This window comes from Protomyctophum parallelum, assembly GCF_964188405.1.
Source record: "Protomyctophum parallelum genome assembly, chromosome: 4".
NCBI classification, from domain to species: Eukaryota; Metazoa; Chordata; class Actinopteri; order Myctophiformes; family Myctophidae; genus Protomyctophum; species Protomyctophum parallelum.
The window spans coordinates 34,045,757-34,061,130 of NC_139700.1; the positions used below are offsets into that span (position 1 = coordinate 34,045,757).

The following is a 15,374-nucleotide window of genomic DNA, read 5'->3' on the forward strand; positions in this document are numbered from 1 at the left end:
GCCATTTTATGAATGAAACTCAGCACTTTAAAGGGTCAGGCTTAACAATTATTTTAAAAATCAGACATTTTGCATAATTGCATGAGATCGCTATGTACTGTAGAAACACCATGGCAACAAGCGATACAGACAAGAAATGAGGATTCCATCTCAATGGGAACAGGAACTAAACAGTCATCAATGTGGTAACTGGTACACCTGAAATATTTCTTCTTGGATATGGCTTGCAAATCTCATCAGATATCTATGACAATCAATGTCATTAAATGACAATCAATTCAATAACATTCAATGACAATCAATACTATAACATTCAATGACAACCAATAATTAAAGTCATATTGTGTAACTGTTTAAATTAAGCAAGTTATTTTCTATATAATCTACACTGGTATATGTTTCACAATAACCTAACCATTCCACATGAATGTGTTTTTGACAACTTATCTAAACACTATTACAAGTTTAATAGTTGTGTGTATTTTACAGTGAATAACTACAGTTTCTGACAACTTCTTATTACACTCGAAAATATCCTTGGGAACTAGGACCCTGCAGAAATCCTTTGAGGTACTTATTATAGACAAACACTGTAATAATAATGGAGCTACAAGAGGCGTCACCAAAAAGTCCACTAAAATGAATGTTACACAGTATGACTTTAAATAAAAAATAACAATCTAATATGGCTTTTGTACTGTTGTCACTGTAACGGAAGAGGAACCAGGACGTCCACATAGCTGACCGGGAGGAAGCCTGACTGGCGACCCAGCATACCCTCATACCAGTTAGAATCAATCCTATTGGTCAGGATGATGACGTCACCCTCCTTAAAGCTCAGCTCGCGCTCGCTGAGCGGCTGGAAGGTGTAGAGCGCCCGGCAACAAGGCTGGTCAAATGTCACTTCATTCTCCTCTGGATGAGATGCACAAAGACAGATAGATAGTGGAGAGACAAACACAGAGACACACAGTGGAGAGAGAGACAAAGACAGACAGCGGAGAGAGAGAGAGAGACAGACAGTACAGAGACAGACAGTACAGAGACAGACAGACAGACAGACAGACAGGAGAAAGAATGAAAAATCACCCTCATGTGAATTGAGGGGCGCACTCTTATCATAGATCTGCTAATCAAATCATCGCATTCCATGCTACAAACACACAAAGCTGTGCATCGGAGGGGCTAGCACCACTCAAAAATGTCCATCAGGCAAAGCCTCTGTGTCATAGGCCCTCATTTATCAATCGAGTGTAAAATCTGCCACAGATTCGAGTGCAGGTTTCGTAGTACACCCACGTCGCCACGGCATTTATAAAGTGATCACAAACAGCTGATCCTTCCTTAATTTCGTTCCGACGTTAATAAATGTGACGGCTGAAATATATCTGGCACGCCCTATGAAATCAAGCCTCGCCCTCGTTTTTGCGACATGCAATACTGTAATACGACCAAACAACACATGGTAACCTATAGTTACACAATGGAAAAAGCAAATAAAAACGTTTCCCCGCTGCCCGCCTCAGGCCCCCCCCCCCCCCCCCCCCCCCCCCCCCCCCTCATACACACACACACACACACAGGTGCACGCACGCAACTTGCAAGCCCATCTGGTGTGTTATTGTATCTTAAATATCACCTGCATGAATTAAATAAAGGCCTACCCTGTCTGTTTCTCCTCTCACCTCGCTTGCCTTTCTGGTTAGTAAACCACAGCATGCAAGCCGCCTTTGTTTTAAATGGTCCCCCAAACTGTCCACACTTTACACCTAACGGCCGGGGATGCGCCCCCCCCCCCCCCAATGCTAATTTGCCCAGTCAATCATTTGATCCATGCATGCACGCTACGCGCCTGCTGTGTGTTGTTAGTTGTAGGCTACTGTTGTAGCCTAAATTATTAAAGTCTTCATTCATTTAATATACAACAAAATATATTAGTGAACGAAAACCTGAACCCATGTGAACCATATGAATTAAATAACAATTAAATAGGCGCGCACACACGCTGCTGTTTTAGGTGCATCTCCTCCCTCCTGTCTTGTCTGTCTCTACACCGTGACAATGCACGTTTATGATAATCTATTTAGATTGCCTCGCGAGTCGCTGCAGTGGCTGTCAACTGTCAATTATATGAATGTGCTGGCTAAACCAGCTTCATGTACATGGCACTGGTGGGCTGGCTGGGTTAGCCTATCTCTGATGCGGTCCCCTCGACTCCCCTGCACTTGCGCTGGCTGGCACGCCGGCACGGCACATTTGGCATTCGAGCGACGTAAGCGTCGGGTTTATCCTTATTTAAAAGGACGAGACGTAACGCTAGAAAGACATGGCTGTAGATTGCAGTAGCCATACACGTTGGTTGGTAGACTTGACTATAGCTGCTGCATAGCCTCGGTCCCAGGCTTACTTATCTGCGAAAATAAGAGCTATAGGCAGCTGCAGCTATGCAAATGCCTCTCGATCCATGTCATGAAAGTTAACTATTGTAGGAGGGGAGGGGGGGCTACCGGTATGCGCTCATGCAAAACACTGTTTTTACAAAACACTTGTTTATTATATGACTTGCAACATTGTTTTTAATTGCGATTTTAATTGCTTGCCCACTTGGAAATATCCTACCAATTTCATATGACATGCCTTTACAAAATTTATGTATTATTAGTTTTATACATTTTAGGAGTGAAAACATATGTTTAGATGCCTGTGACAGCCTCTCAGCTGGTCAAACAATGCTGCTCCGCTGTTCTACGACAGAAAAACAGCCAAGGACAAAGCATACGCCAGCTCCCGACCAGACGTGAGTTTTGAACGTTGTCAAGTTCAATTTCAAGCTTTGCCGGAAATGTTAAATGTCGGTAATTTCGCCGTGCACCCATATTTTGGCATACGCATGGTTGATAAATGAGGGCCATAGTCTCTCAGAACAACCAAACACTATTTCAGCCTGACATTAGTAGCAGCTTCCTATTATTGTGTTAGCTATACTGTATGTTCAATGTATGAAACGTCCACAACCATATACCTCCATATCCTGAGAAAATGACTTACTAACTTCATGAGGTCTGGTAGAGAGAGACAGACTTTTTTCAAATGTCTTTATTGAGACAGTAGGAAAACTGAGAGGGAAGCAGTATATGAGAGACAGACAGCAGGAATGCTACAGAGGACAGACAATGTAGTAGGAGAGACAGATAGCAGGAAAGCTGAGAGGGAACCGGTGTAGGAGGACAGACAGATTGAAGGAAAGCTGAGAGGAAAACAGGGTATGAGAGACAGATAGTAGGAAAGTTGGGAGCGGGAGTTAAGTTAATCATCTTTTCTGGGCAGCCTATTCATATCTGCTCAGTTTAAAAAACAATCCATCCATTCCTTTATCATTGTATGATATTTGTCTAACCAATAAACCGTGATTATATGGGCATATTACGTGGGCATATGGCTGACCTTTGTTGTCTTCTGCTGCAAGCTGTTCCTAGTTTTGATTTAGCCTTTAACTGTATTTTTGTATTAGCTGTTTTTAACTTATACGGCGACCTTGAGTGCCCTGAAAGGCGCCTTATAAATAAAATGTATTATGATTATAACCATGACCATTGCCCTTTTTAACACAAAAGGCCTCCTCTCTTAGGGACAGGCTACTGATCCCACCAAGTTTCATGAAAATCCAGTCATCTGTTGTCGACTAACAGACGGACTGACAAACAAAAGGAATGGGGAGAAAATAAAGCTAATGATACACAGATATTAATATATCACCTGGTGATGTGTGATGTTCACATATTGATGTTGATGGTGATGTTTTGATTGACAGCTCTTGGTAGACTGGGTTCTTGGTTGTGGGCTCTGTAATCGACGGAGCTCTTTTGGACTGGAAATGTCTGCGGGGTTGGTTATTGGCAGCAGTCAGCCTGCAGACACACAGACAGCTCAGCAAGTGTCTCTTTACCCACATGAACACAGTGTCCCTATTCTGGGAAGTCGAGACAATGAACCCATAACTTCTCCCGATGAGCAGGTTAGTGCATTTCATGGTTTCCTCTGCCATTAATGTGTGGGTGAATGTAATGCACATTGTAAAGCGCGGAGAAAATCACTACCATTTTCCCGAACGTCTGGCTTTCAGAAATTACGTAATATGGCAGCCAAGTATATGGATTTTTTTTACATAAAAAGAACAGTAGCCCATGTGGCGTCATGTGGCAGCCTAGTCTATGGAATTTCTAATGTTCATTTAGAACACTTTAAACAACATAGAGTAGCAGCAAAGTCTATGGACTTTCTAATGTTAGAGCACTTTAAACAAAGTTTACATGCTGGAGTTACTACTGTAGGTCCCATGGTTTTCTATCTTTCTAGGACCATTATATATAGTATATGATATGGTGTTGAATTGTTGATATGATGATTATGCATTTGGACCTGGCATTTAGCTTGAGTATATTGCTACAGTGTAGTGCTACATCTATTATTACAGTTGTTATTGTGTGCATTAGAGTTTATTAGACGGTGTGTCTGAACCTGGTCTGTAGACGGCACTGTAGCTCCGCTAGAATCTGCAGAGAATGACGATGAAACTCCAGAAAGGAACCAATCAGAGCAGAGAGCTGATTGATCTGTTGTACCTGGATCACACACACACACGATGTGAGGATATCATATAAATCGGGAATGAATTCACTGGGGACCACCAGGCATTCAACTGGAACCAAACTGACCTTGGCAGGTCCATCTGTACACTCTTATATTAACACTGAGGATTTGTAGATTAGGGTCCCGGAGAAACTAAACAAAAACGGTATCAAATTGGGGTCAGTGGCCTAATGCCTCTCAACCTCTCAAAGGCTGGGGGCGCCGCTGGCCTAGCGGTTAAGGCGTATAGCACTCTAATAGTCTCTAATGCAGCGATTTGCAGGGTCTAACGCAGCAAGGCTCTAATGACAGCGTGTTGCGAGTTTAAGTCCTGAACCTCACGACATTTGCTGCGTGTCACTCCCCCTCTCTCACTCCCCCCCTCTCTCACCCCTTTTTCCTGTGTCTCTCTCTACTGTGTAAAAATAACATCTTTTCGTTGAGCATTTACAGGCCAGTAAGGGGCCATTTGGGCCCCTGGTGGTCCCCGAACCCAACATTGAAAACCAGAGCAGTATATGATGTCATGTTTGAACTCACGTCATTTTGGAGCAGAGTGAACATGCTCCTCTCAGCCAGGTCCTTGGAGGTGGTGAACTTCTCCCAGGCCACGGTGTCCTCCTCCTCTCTCTTTCTCCTCCTCTCTGCCTCGTCCTGTTCCTCTCTCCTCCTTCTCCTTATGCGGTAGTCAAGGTCCAGGCGGCGTCCCTCCAACTTCCTCAGGTGGTACTGAACAAACAATCACGACACAGTTCAGGACACACCAAACACCAATCACGACATATCTGCTTAGTTCCTCATGACAGACGTGTTGGTTCCCACAATTTTGACTGAGCTTCTCTTCTTCCCAGCTAAGTCCTGACTCATGCGGGAGCTAACTATTTCCATAGACAACACCGGTAACCTCGGTCCCAACAGCCAAGAACATTGGTGTTGTCCTGGACAGTCGGCACTCGTTTAAAGCACACATTACAGCCGTCGCTCAATCCTGTAGGTTTACAGGATTGAGTCTATCTCTATAACATTTGACGAATTAGACCCTTCCTCACCCAGGAGTCAGCCCAGCTCCTTATCCAGACAACTCCCTCCTTACGGGCCTACTGGCATGCGCACTTAAGCCTTTCCAATTGATCCAAATTGGTCTTGGTCTTCAACCAACCAAAATTCTCACATGTCTCCCCCCTTCTCTGCTCCCTCCATTGGCTCCCGGTTGCTGCCTGTACAAAACTCTGATGCTGGCATTCAAAGTGCATCAACACCAAAACCTAACCCACGGGGAATACCGTTGACTGGCCTAAGTAGCCTATACCTGCTGCGCTGCAATAATATTATATCACAACATAATGTTATATCGTTGACCTAAATGCCGTTATATTAACAAGGATAGTATGATTAAAAAAGGCTATGTCTTTTTCATTCAGAAATGTTGAAATGTGGAAACTTAGAACAATGGGGCAGCATGTTGCTCGTCCATTGGCCCCTTGCCCATTCACGGATGTGTCCGTTCTGTGGTATAGGTTGCTATACCTGTTCTACCTTGCTATCAAAGAACGCAAGAGAGCTACATTTGAAACACTACTGATGGGATTTGATGCATGCTCAGCTAACATTTTCGCCAGTGTCCATTACTTCTTAAGGGCACTAATTACACTGCCAATGACCACATGTACTGTTGAACGCCTGTTTACTAGTGTACAAAGAGTAAAAAGTGCACGCAGAAGAACAATAACAACGTCTCGCCTAAATAGTCTGTGTCTCCTAGCGTTTGAGAGAGGTTTAACTGAAGGTCTACGATTCTGTAATTTCTGTTATAGAGATTTTCAAGCCAAAGCCCCGTCGTCTCATGTTCTGAGACATCACTAAAGGGCAGTCCATACTATCTACGACCATCGAACTTTCCGTCGGAACGCTCCGGTACAACTACAACATGACGTCACTCGCAACTTCTGAAACGCATTCCTCCGAATTGTTGTTCTGAAAGCTGCACTCCCATTATGTGACTCTCCGAACTCTACTTCGGAGAAGAAATTAAAGTCTGATCTTTCCCACGAAAAGTTGGGTGGTCGGAGAGAGTATGGACTGCCCTTAAGCTGAACACTATTTGATTTTGCTGTTAATACTGTCAATGAGTCACTAATTTGTGCTGGCGTCATGTTCTTGAGCTAAAAAGTTTTTTAGCAGTCTTTTGTGTAGCGATGCAGCTTCTGCAGTTTCACTTACAGTTTATACAACAGCATGGCAAGCAGCACAACTGTCCCCTGCCACTGAACCCGTTACAGACTGTTATGAGCCACAGTCAGTTGTGTGATCACCACATAAGGCTGCATGCACAGCCTGTATTATAAATAATTACTATGGCAGACATTGGTTAGTTAGTGCTGAGCTGATGTGATTGTGGGAGTCAAACACTCACCCCTATCTCCCGGAGCTCGTTGTCATGGAGACAATGCAGAGGGTCGATGAAATTTTGTTTGACACAGATGTCCAGACCTTCCCTGAAACACGACATCTGCTTCAGAGCCACGCCCACTTCTGACAGCGCCCCACCTAAGCAAAGCAAATAGTGGACAGACAGACAGCAAAAGCAAGACAGGTGGAGAGATTAGAAATCGCTAGACAGGGTGCAAGATAGAGAGACAGAATGGGAGAAATATGGACAGGGTGAGAGATAGATAAACATACCAAAAGCAGAGCTTGGCCCAAGCTGCTTGCTGTAGTGCACCATACAATCTCCCAGCATGCCCTCTGGCTGTGGGTACCCACCAGACTTTTCCTGCCCACCGATCCGGGACAAGGTGGCGAGCATGCTCAGTTTGGCCCTGTAGGCTGGTGACGGGCCCGGCAAAGAGAGATAAATAATTATAAACTGCATTCATAGTTCATGTTCAAACACAGACAATGTAGTATAGTGTATTATAGATGTAGTATAGTATATAGCCCATTGATAGAGTATGCACTTTACCAAGGTTCAGGCTCTGTAGTAAAGATATAATGCAGTGCATTATAGATATAGAATCTCAAAGAATTGAGATCACGATTCTCACACGATCCTCATTTTTTCCATGAAAATATTTATTGTCTTTAGTCTGTATTGTTGCTGAACATTACTAAATTTAAAATGTGGCAAACTACTGTGGCTTTAAACAGACAACATCAAAGTCTTGACTTAAACCTCTCTTAAAGTCTCTCTTCTTGTAGCAAAAACATAAAACTAAAATTAATTGAACAGCAAACTAGTGCTGCACAATAATTGCTCAAATTTAGAAATGGATCGCATAGGTGTCTGAATCCCCATAGGTGAAGAGTCGTCGATGGCCTATGCTCCACTGGGAGCGATGGGCCTAAGTAAGTAAGCACTAAATAGTTGTAGTACAGCATAGTCTTGATAAGAAATAGACAGTATGTGAGAAAGTACCTGGGTTTGGCTGAAGGTAATCTGAAGTTCTTGACATCAACTCCAGAACCAGCCTCTGGATCACAGCTACCTTCTAGAGGTCATAACAATGATTGAGAGAAGAGAGAGAGAGAAAGAATGTTTGTAAATGGTTTGCGTTTCTATAACACATTTAGCGAAAGCGCTTTACACTGTGCATTACATTCATCCAGTCACACACACCAGTGGTGGAGGCAACCATGTAATGTACTGCCCTCATCGTGAACAGTTAGGGGTTCAGTGTGTTGCTCAAGAAAACTTTGACCTGGAAGAAGAGATCATGGACGTTCTGGTTCCCAAAACGGCCACGCTCTCTGTGCAGGTAGAGGCTGAACAAGCTCTTAAGCAAGAAACTGAACCCCAAAATTACTAACGGAGTTGTACTGTACAGTAGGTTACTTTGAACTCCAATGTGTATGATGACTGACAGGAGAGACAAATACATAGATAGATACCTTTATTATACCGTGGGAGGAAAATCAGTTGCCTAGAGTTGGCACAGCAGTTAAGAGTTACAGTGTTACAGGTAAAGAGTAAGGAAAATAAAAAGCTGTCAAAGTGTGGGACCAGGAAGCAAAGTTGCAGTCCTACACAGCTCTCTGTGCTTCCCCGAGTTTTTCGTTACCATTGTCGCAATATTGCTTGCTCTGGGTGGATCTTTGTTGGTTGTAAAGTGTCTTGAGACAACTTGTGATTTGACACTATAATAAAATTGAATTGAATTTAATTGAAAGTTAACGCGTTATTAATGCATTAACGCAACACCTTATTAACGGCACTCATTGTTTTATCGCATTAACGCAACAAGGAGGAATACTGGTTCCTGCAATGCACTCCCTTCCCAGACCCCTTGTTAGGATGATTTAAGTAACAGCCTTCCATTTACATTTCACAAAGGTTTTGCTCGTGTACGCTCCAGTACAAAAAAGCTTGAGAAACCTGTCCAATTCATCCATCCAGACCCAAAGCCAAAACCCCCGCTGTTAATTTTGCATCGCATTGTAAACAGCTGTGCCTCGTTATAGCCACACACGTTTCTAACTTGCGGTCACACCGTCACAGTCGCGATACTTTTCAGTTGTGTGGTACTTTTATATTCATTTAACTGTAACAGATTCTTCAGAAAGTTCTATTCCAGACTATCGACAGTCCCATCTCCCAGTCACGGAGCTGGGACAGTACACACACAGAGACGGAGCAGCAGCAGCCAGACTAGCCCCATATGTTCCCTCTCCCTACGCTCATTCTGTAGCTCCGAGATGAGGTCACACACTGGGCCCCTCCCACCGCGTTTCAGAAACGGCGCAAGTTTCCGCTATGTAAGTTTCTTACCCTGACGCCACGATTAATCCAAACGTGAAGGGGACGTGAAGAGTTTACACTAATTCAACCATAACAACGCCCAAGAAAATCCAACTAGAGATTTGAAACGAGCCTTTACGTCCCGTATTGTGTCAGTCGCTTCCATGTTTATCAAGGAAGTTGAAAACCTTTAGCGCCTCCCCGGCGCCTTAACCTGACTTTGCCAGATGGGGGCGGTATTGGGTAACCATGTTCCCCAACACCACAACCATCTGGGACCTCTCAGGGAGTTCAGCTAACACCGAACCGCTCCCGGTTCGAACCAATCAGCGTGAGCTAAGGGCGGGATATGTGCGAAACCGGATGTGAAGCTATATAGACACGTCAATATGATTGGTTGTGTTTGCACGCCCACACGGTGATAGACAGACGGTCCCATCCAATCATCTACCAAGTATCTTGAAAAAAAGGAACAGCCCCGTCATCGAATTTGCTTCCGCGATCCCAGATCCCAATAAGCTGTGAAACAAATTTGTGTAGCAAGCTTCTTGGATCTGGCAGCGTCAGGTTACCGGCGCCTCCCCTGGTCGAAATTTCCAACTGACTTCAGTTCACTCGACATGCACGCGCACACGCACACTTCCTTGATAAACATGGAAGCGACTGACAAAATACGGGACGTAAAGGCTCGGTTCAAATCTCTAGTTGGATTTTCTTGGGCGTTGTTATGGTTGAATTAGTGTAAACCCTTCACGTCCCCTTCACGTTTGGATTAATCGTGGCGTCAGGGTAAGAAACTTACGCCGTTTCTGAAACGCAGTGGGAGGGGCCCAGTGTGTGACCTCATCTCGGAGCTACAGAATGAGCGTAGGGAGAGGGAACATATGGGGCTACAGCCAGACGCACCAGCTACTGCTAGCTACTAGAAGCCAGAGGTGTTGCCAGTATAACTCTATGGCAGAAACAAGCCAACTAGGTCTATACAAAATAAGACAAAAAGAAGCAACACTGGTCGTTTCTGGCCAGTGTTGCCAAATAAGCGAGTAATTTAATTTAATTTATAAACGATTTTGGGATTATTTTTGTAGATTGAAAAAATATTTAAAGAATATAAGTCCATTTGGTCAGTGCAAAAGTGTGAGAAGTGAACGTGCACACAGCGAAAAACCATACAAAGAATCCCAACCTAGGAATGTCATTTGAGGTCAGATGTCTTGAAGTGAAACATTTATTATTCCACGTTAAGTTACGGTTGCCCTGGCCAGGCGACCATTGTGTGTCTCATTGTAGGTCTTCAAAGGACTTTAAGTACATAAACATATCTGATGTCAAATACAGCGTTTTTGTGACAGCAGTGTGTTACCTTCTCCATTGTGAGGAAGTCTTCATCTAGTTTAGTTCCCTCTGCTCCGATCAACCGCTCATTAAATAGCTGAGAGAGAAGGAGGGATGGAGAAAGAGAGATGCATTATTTATATTGTACGAAGAATATTTTCAACCATTTTAATTAAAAAAATCTGTTCACTCAAAACAGTGAGGCAGAAAATACAATATTTTACCCAGAATTCTGCTGCTCTCTGGCTGAAAGTTAATGAGAGGATTAAAAAAAAGAGGAAAAAGTCCCCTTCTGGGCACAGGTCTCCACTAGGAGGATAGGACTGTGTGATGTTTGACAAAATGTTTAGGAGTAATATAAACATGTTTTTTTGTTTTTTGCAACAATTTTCTTCATTTTGTTGAGGAAATGCAAAGCCAGACCACTCATAGCATCTCTGAGGATAGAATTCTGGATGTTTGCAGCATTGTACAAAATGGGCCACTCCTGAAAACTTTGGAAGGCAATCTTAGCCAATCAGTGTAGAATCTGAGAAATCCAACAGACTAGTCTTGATCACATGACTACAGAGATCATGTGGACCGATTTGTGTGAGATTTGGATGACATCTGTGGGACTAATATAAACAATGTGTTTTGCAGAAATCGGCCTCATGGTGGCGCTATAACCGGCAGATGTGGAAGGGTGCAGGGAAAATGTTTTTTCATGACACTAGGGAGTGTGCATACATAAGTTATACACAGATCGATGCAGTTATAGGTAAAAACAAGAATTGCCCTGTTATAGCGCCACCGTGAGGCTGATTAGGGAAAAATAATTGTGGCATGTTGTCCTTGGCCTAGTGGAAATGTGCGTGCAAAATTTCACGGAAATTGCACACCGAGTTTGTGATTTATGATTTGTGATAATTTTGTTCGAAACGGACCAATCATGTGAGATTTGGAAGAAAACCTTTGCCAATCAGGATGGAAGATGGGAAGTGGTGCAGATCTGTGTTGATCACATGACTATGGAGATAGTGTATACAAAATTGTGTGAAGTATTGATAAAATGTGTACGAGTAATCTACAGAAAATCGGCCTCATGGTGGCTCTATAACAGGCCGTTGTGGAATATTTAGGGCAGAGGTTCGTCGTTGGCATCCAGGGAGTGTGTGTGCAAAGTTTGGCATGGATCGGGCCAACGGTGTCGTAGATTAGTTGGTAACGGACGGACGGAAGGACGGACACACATGGACGGAGTCCAAAACATACTCTCTCCCTATGCCTTCGGCCTGGTGGAGACAAAAATAATGAACAGCTATCTGAATGATGAAGATGGTGATTTTAGATAAACATCTTAAATCATGGTTGTTAGTTTGTTTGTATGGTACATTGTGCTCTGTTAGATTCGAATTCCAATACATTTCAAATCCCCTTCACTGTAGTACGCGTATAATACAATGTTTTAATTTGGTAACTACTTTTCCATAACAGCGTCTATCTCAGTCATTATTAATGACTAGAAGTTATTAATTATTAATCTCATCAGCCTCCTCCTTTCTAATATCCCTTCCCTTCATTTCTATTTATACAAATTTAAAGACCTTTTTTCCCCAACTTCTAGCCTGCCTGCCTGCCTGCCTGCCTGCCTGCCTGCCAGACCTGTCCTCGTCATTAAAGATATCCACACACACACACACAAAAAAAACTACACCAAAACAAACTAACTCCATCAAATGACTCCCATCTCTTCTAACTGTTTAACCTTCTAACTGGGTCCCAGTTTGGCCTGGGGCTGGGGACAATGACCAAACTATCCTGTCCTCTATATCTACCAACCACCTGGCTCTCTGCCAGGCTGACAAAGAAAACATACCACCTCGGTCCACCCTGTGTTACATCCATTGTGGTAACCTATGCATATCTGTGACTCTGGTGAATCTCTTGCCTTTCCTCACCTCTCTCTAAGGCTTCACTCACACCTTTCGATCTAGCATACAACATTGATGCATGCTTGTTGTATGAGACTTATTGACTACATTGCGAGCTTGCATCAGTCAATAAGTCTCATACAACAAGCATACATCAATCTGTTGCGAAGGTGTGACTGTGAGTCAGGCCTAAGCCTTTTATAGCAGTCCGGCTCATGTTTTAATTCGCTCTTTTACTCAATTTTAAAAGGAAAGAAACAATACAACTGTAACCATGAGGGGCTAGCGCCCCAAGTGACGTACGAAGGCAAAAAAACGTCACGTCTCACATTTGCCATCAAAGAGAATTTACGTCATATGTGCCTGAAATATGATGATGAAAATGTACATCATATGTAGACAACGAGCAAATCGGCTAACCAATCACATACATTCAGTTTGTATTTCGTATCATCATGGTTAAAATATAATAACATAAGTTGACAAATTAATTATTGGATGATGTACGATGACAAGAGCGCCACTCACTTCACACGGGTGTGATTTTGGCTTTTGTACGTCACTTGGTTACAGTTGTATTGTCCTATATTCAGCTATAGTGTAGATTTTTGTCCTAACACAAACATTAAATGCCATTTACAAATGTAGTATGTAGACGAGCAAATCGGCTATTTTGTTCTAACAAACATTAAATGCCATTGACAATGAATGGAGAATTTACGTCACATGTAGACGAGCAAATCGGCTATTTTCGTCCTACACAAAGATTAAATCCAAGAAGCACACTTTTCTAGTTTTTGAGGGCAGCCGCACTAGCCCCTCCTAAGTCCAGCTTTTGATGCACCAACTTTGTGTAAACACAAACATTGCGTAACGCAAACATTGATGACGAAGGTGAGGACAAATTGTGATTGTCCGGAATGAGATGATGTATGAAGCTGATGAACTACGATGAGAGAGTGCCCCTCACTTCACATGGGTGTGATATATATATTTTTTTTTTCACTTAAATGACAGGCCCAAACTTGGGACACCAGGGTTAAAGGTGTTAATAGCTGAGTCTAATCAGCACTGCTGTGTTGGACAGTGCCTTACAGGGCGGGGCAACAGGAAAGGTCCCCCTGTAGCTGTAGGCTAGCAACCCCACCCCCTCCAAGAACATATAGTCCCACACACACTCCCATCGTCTCTTTCTCGTTTCACTGTATGTCATAAAAGATCACACCCGTGTGAAGTGAGGGGGGCTCTTATCATCGTACACGTACATCATCATACATCATCTCATTCCAGCCAATGAGAATTTGCATCCTCACCGTCGTCTTGTTTGTGTTTGTGTGCTTGTGTTTACGCAGTGTTACACAAACACTCAAAACTGGCCATTCATTGTCAATGGTATTCACGGTTTGTGTTAGGACAATGTTTGTGTTTGGACAAACCCTCAAAGCTGGACATAGACCCCTCAAAAAACAGTGATAAGAAATGGGACTTCATTGTTTAACATGGCATCCTGTCAGCAACGTGTTTACAATAATCTCATGTAAACTACAAAACAAAAATACAACTTTAAAGTCAAGGGTTTTGACTTATAAGTCACACAAACAACTGGAAAATGTCTCCATTATCATAACTTCGGTCATCACAATAATAGGCAGCATGTGCTGACTATAATAAACAAACGCAAACGCGAGCAACAAGACACTATGGTGCTCGATTGGTCACCAGATTCTGTGTTACCTGACTTGCTTTGTGGAACTGTTTCCTTATCCCAGACACAGACATCGTTGACAGCGACGACACATAAACAAATGACAGACTGTTATTATCGGACAACTGATCCCGCGGTTAGTGTGTGTGTCTCCAAATCCTCCCATCGATTCCTGGAATCCATCCATCCATTCATCATCCATCTGATCTCCTCCGTCTGTCGCAATGAATCAGTGCACTAAATCAGCTGGACCTGTCATCAACCAATGAGGTTTGAGCCTGGTAAAAGCATTTAGATCCCATTGCCTAGAAGGACGGAGGCGAGTTCATTGGCTAGTTGGTTGTCTGGGAAATCAAGTGACTAAAAATACAGAGGCGGGTCTTAGTTTTTGGATTGATTGATTGAAATTTTAACAGTTTGCAGAATGGGTACAGTTAAAGGAAAGTACAGAGGTCAATACAAAAACTGCTAAGAGGATAAAACCAGAAAAAGCCTTGTTTACTTGAAGAGTCCTCCATTTTAAATTCCTCAAAACATTTAAAGACAAATATAGTATTAGTTATACATACACTTCTATGCAAAAGAAGAAATCATCATAAACGGTTAGAAAAACAGGAGAACATGTACAGTATATAAAGGGCTATTACTTTCTTACAGGGGGCCGTTTCAAATTGCAGCCGCCCGTAAGTGCTCTTTGAGAGCAGTTTTCAATCTGGGTTGAACATGGTTTGTGGAACTCCCTCTGTTCTGGTGTTGTGATCATAGACTTCATTGACATTCAGGAAGTATTTTTACAGGTACAGTACATGGGTATCTTAGTGGTGTAGCGAATCATGTAGACCAGGCCCACTGCAAGTTGCTGTACTCTGTTATCAACCCTAAGCCATTCCAACCTATCAAAAAGAGCAGAGGTGAGGTGGGTTCTGGGAGTAAAGGTCTATTCATAGTCTGGATTTTCGGTGGTGAGGTGACCACCGCTCCGGTGGTCACCCCACCACCGTAAATCCAGACTATGTATGAGCCTTAAGGCTGGGTCCGACCAGTTTGTTTTGGGATG

At 43.1% G+C, this 15,374-nt stretch overlaps 1 protein-coding gene across 1 annotated transcript; it reads right to left on the reverse strand.

Moving 5' to 3' along the window:
* Positions 1-574: 574 nt before the first annotated feature.
* sh3gl3b (SH3-domain GRB2-like 3b) lies at positions 575-14,624 on the reverse strand. Its single transcript, XM_083762775.1, has 7 exons — positions 14,347-14,624; positions 10,728-10,796; positions 8,045-8,117; positions 7,312-7,455; positions 7,043-7,176; positions 5,170-5,358; positions 575-913 (listed from the first exon to the last, which is right to left on the reverse strand). Exons 1-7 carry the CDS (start codon positions 14,389-14,391, stop codon positions 704-706), a joined length of 864 nt encoding a protein of 287 aa, XP_083618901.1. The 5' UTR covers positions 14,392-14,624; the 3' UTR covers positions 575-703.
* Between the last annotated feature and the right edge of the window lie 750 nt (positions 14,625-15,374).

Coding starts and splice junctions, on each gene's coding strand:
- sh3gl3b (XM_083762775.1), bottom strand. CDS start 14,391: ATGTCTGTGTCTGGGATAAGGAAACAGTTCCACAAAGCAAGTCAG. Junction 8,118..10,727: donor ACTTCCTCACAATGGAGAAG/GTAACACACTGC, acceptor TATGACCTCTAG/AAGGTAGCTGTGATCCAGAG. Junction 7,177..7,311: donor TGGGCCAAGCTCTGCTTTTG/GTATGTTTATCT, acceptor TGCTTTGCTTAG/GTGGGGCGCTGTCAGAAGTG.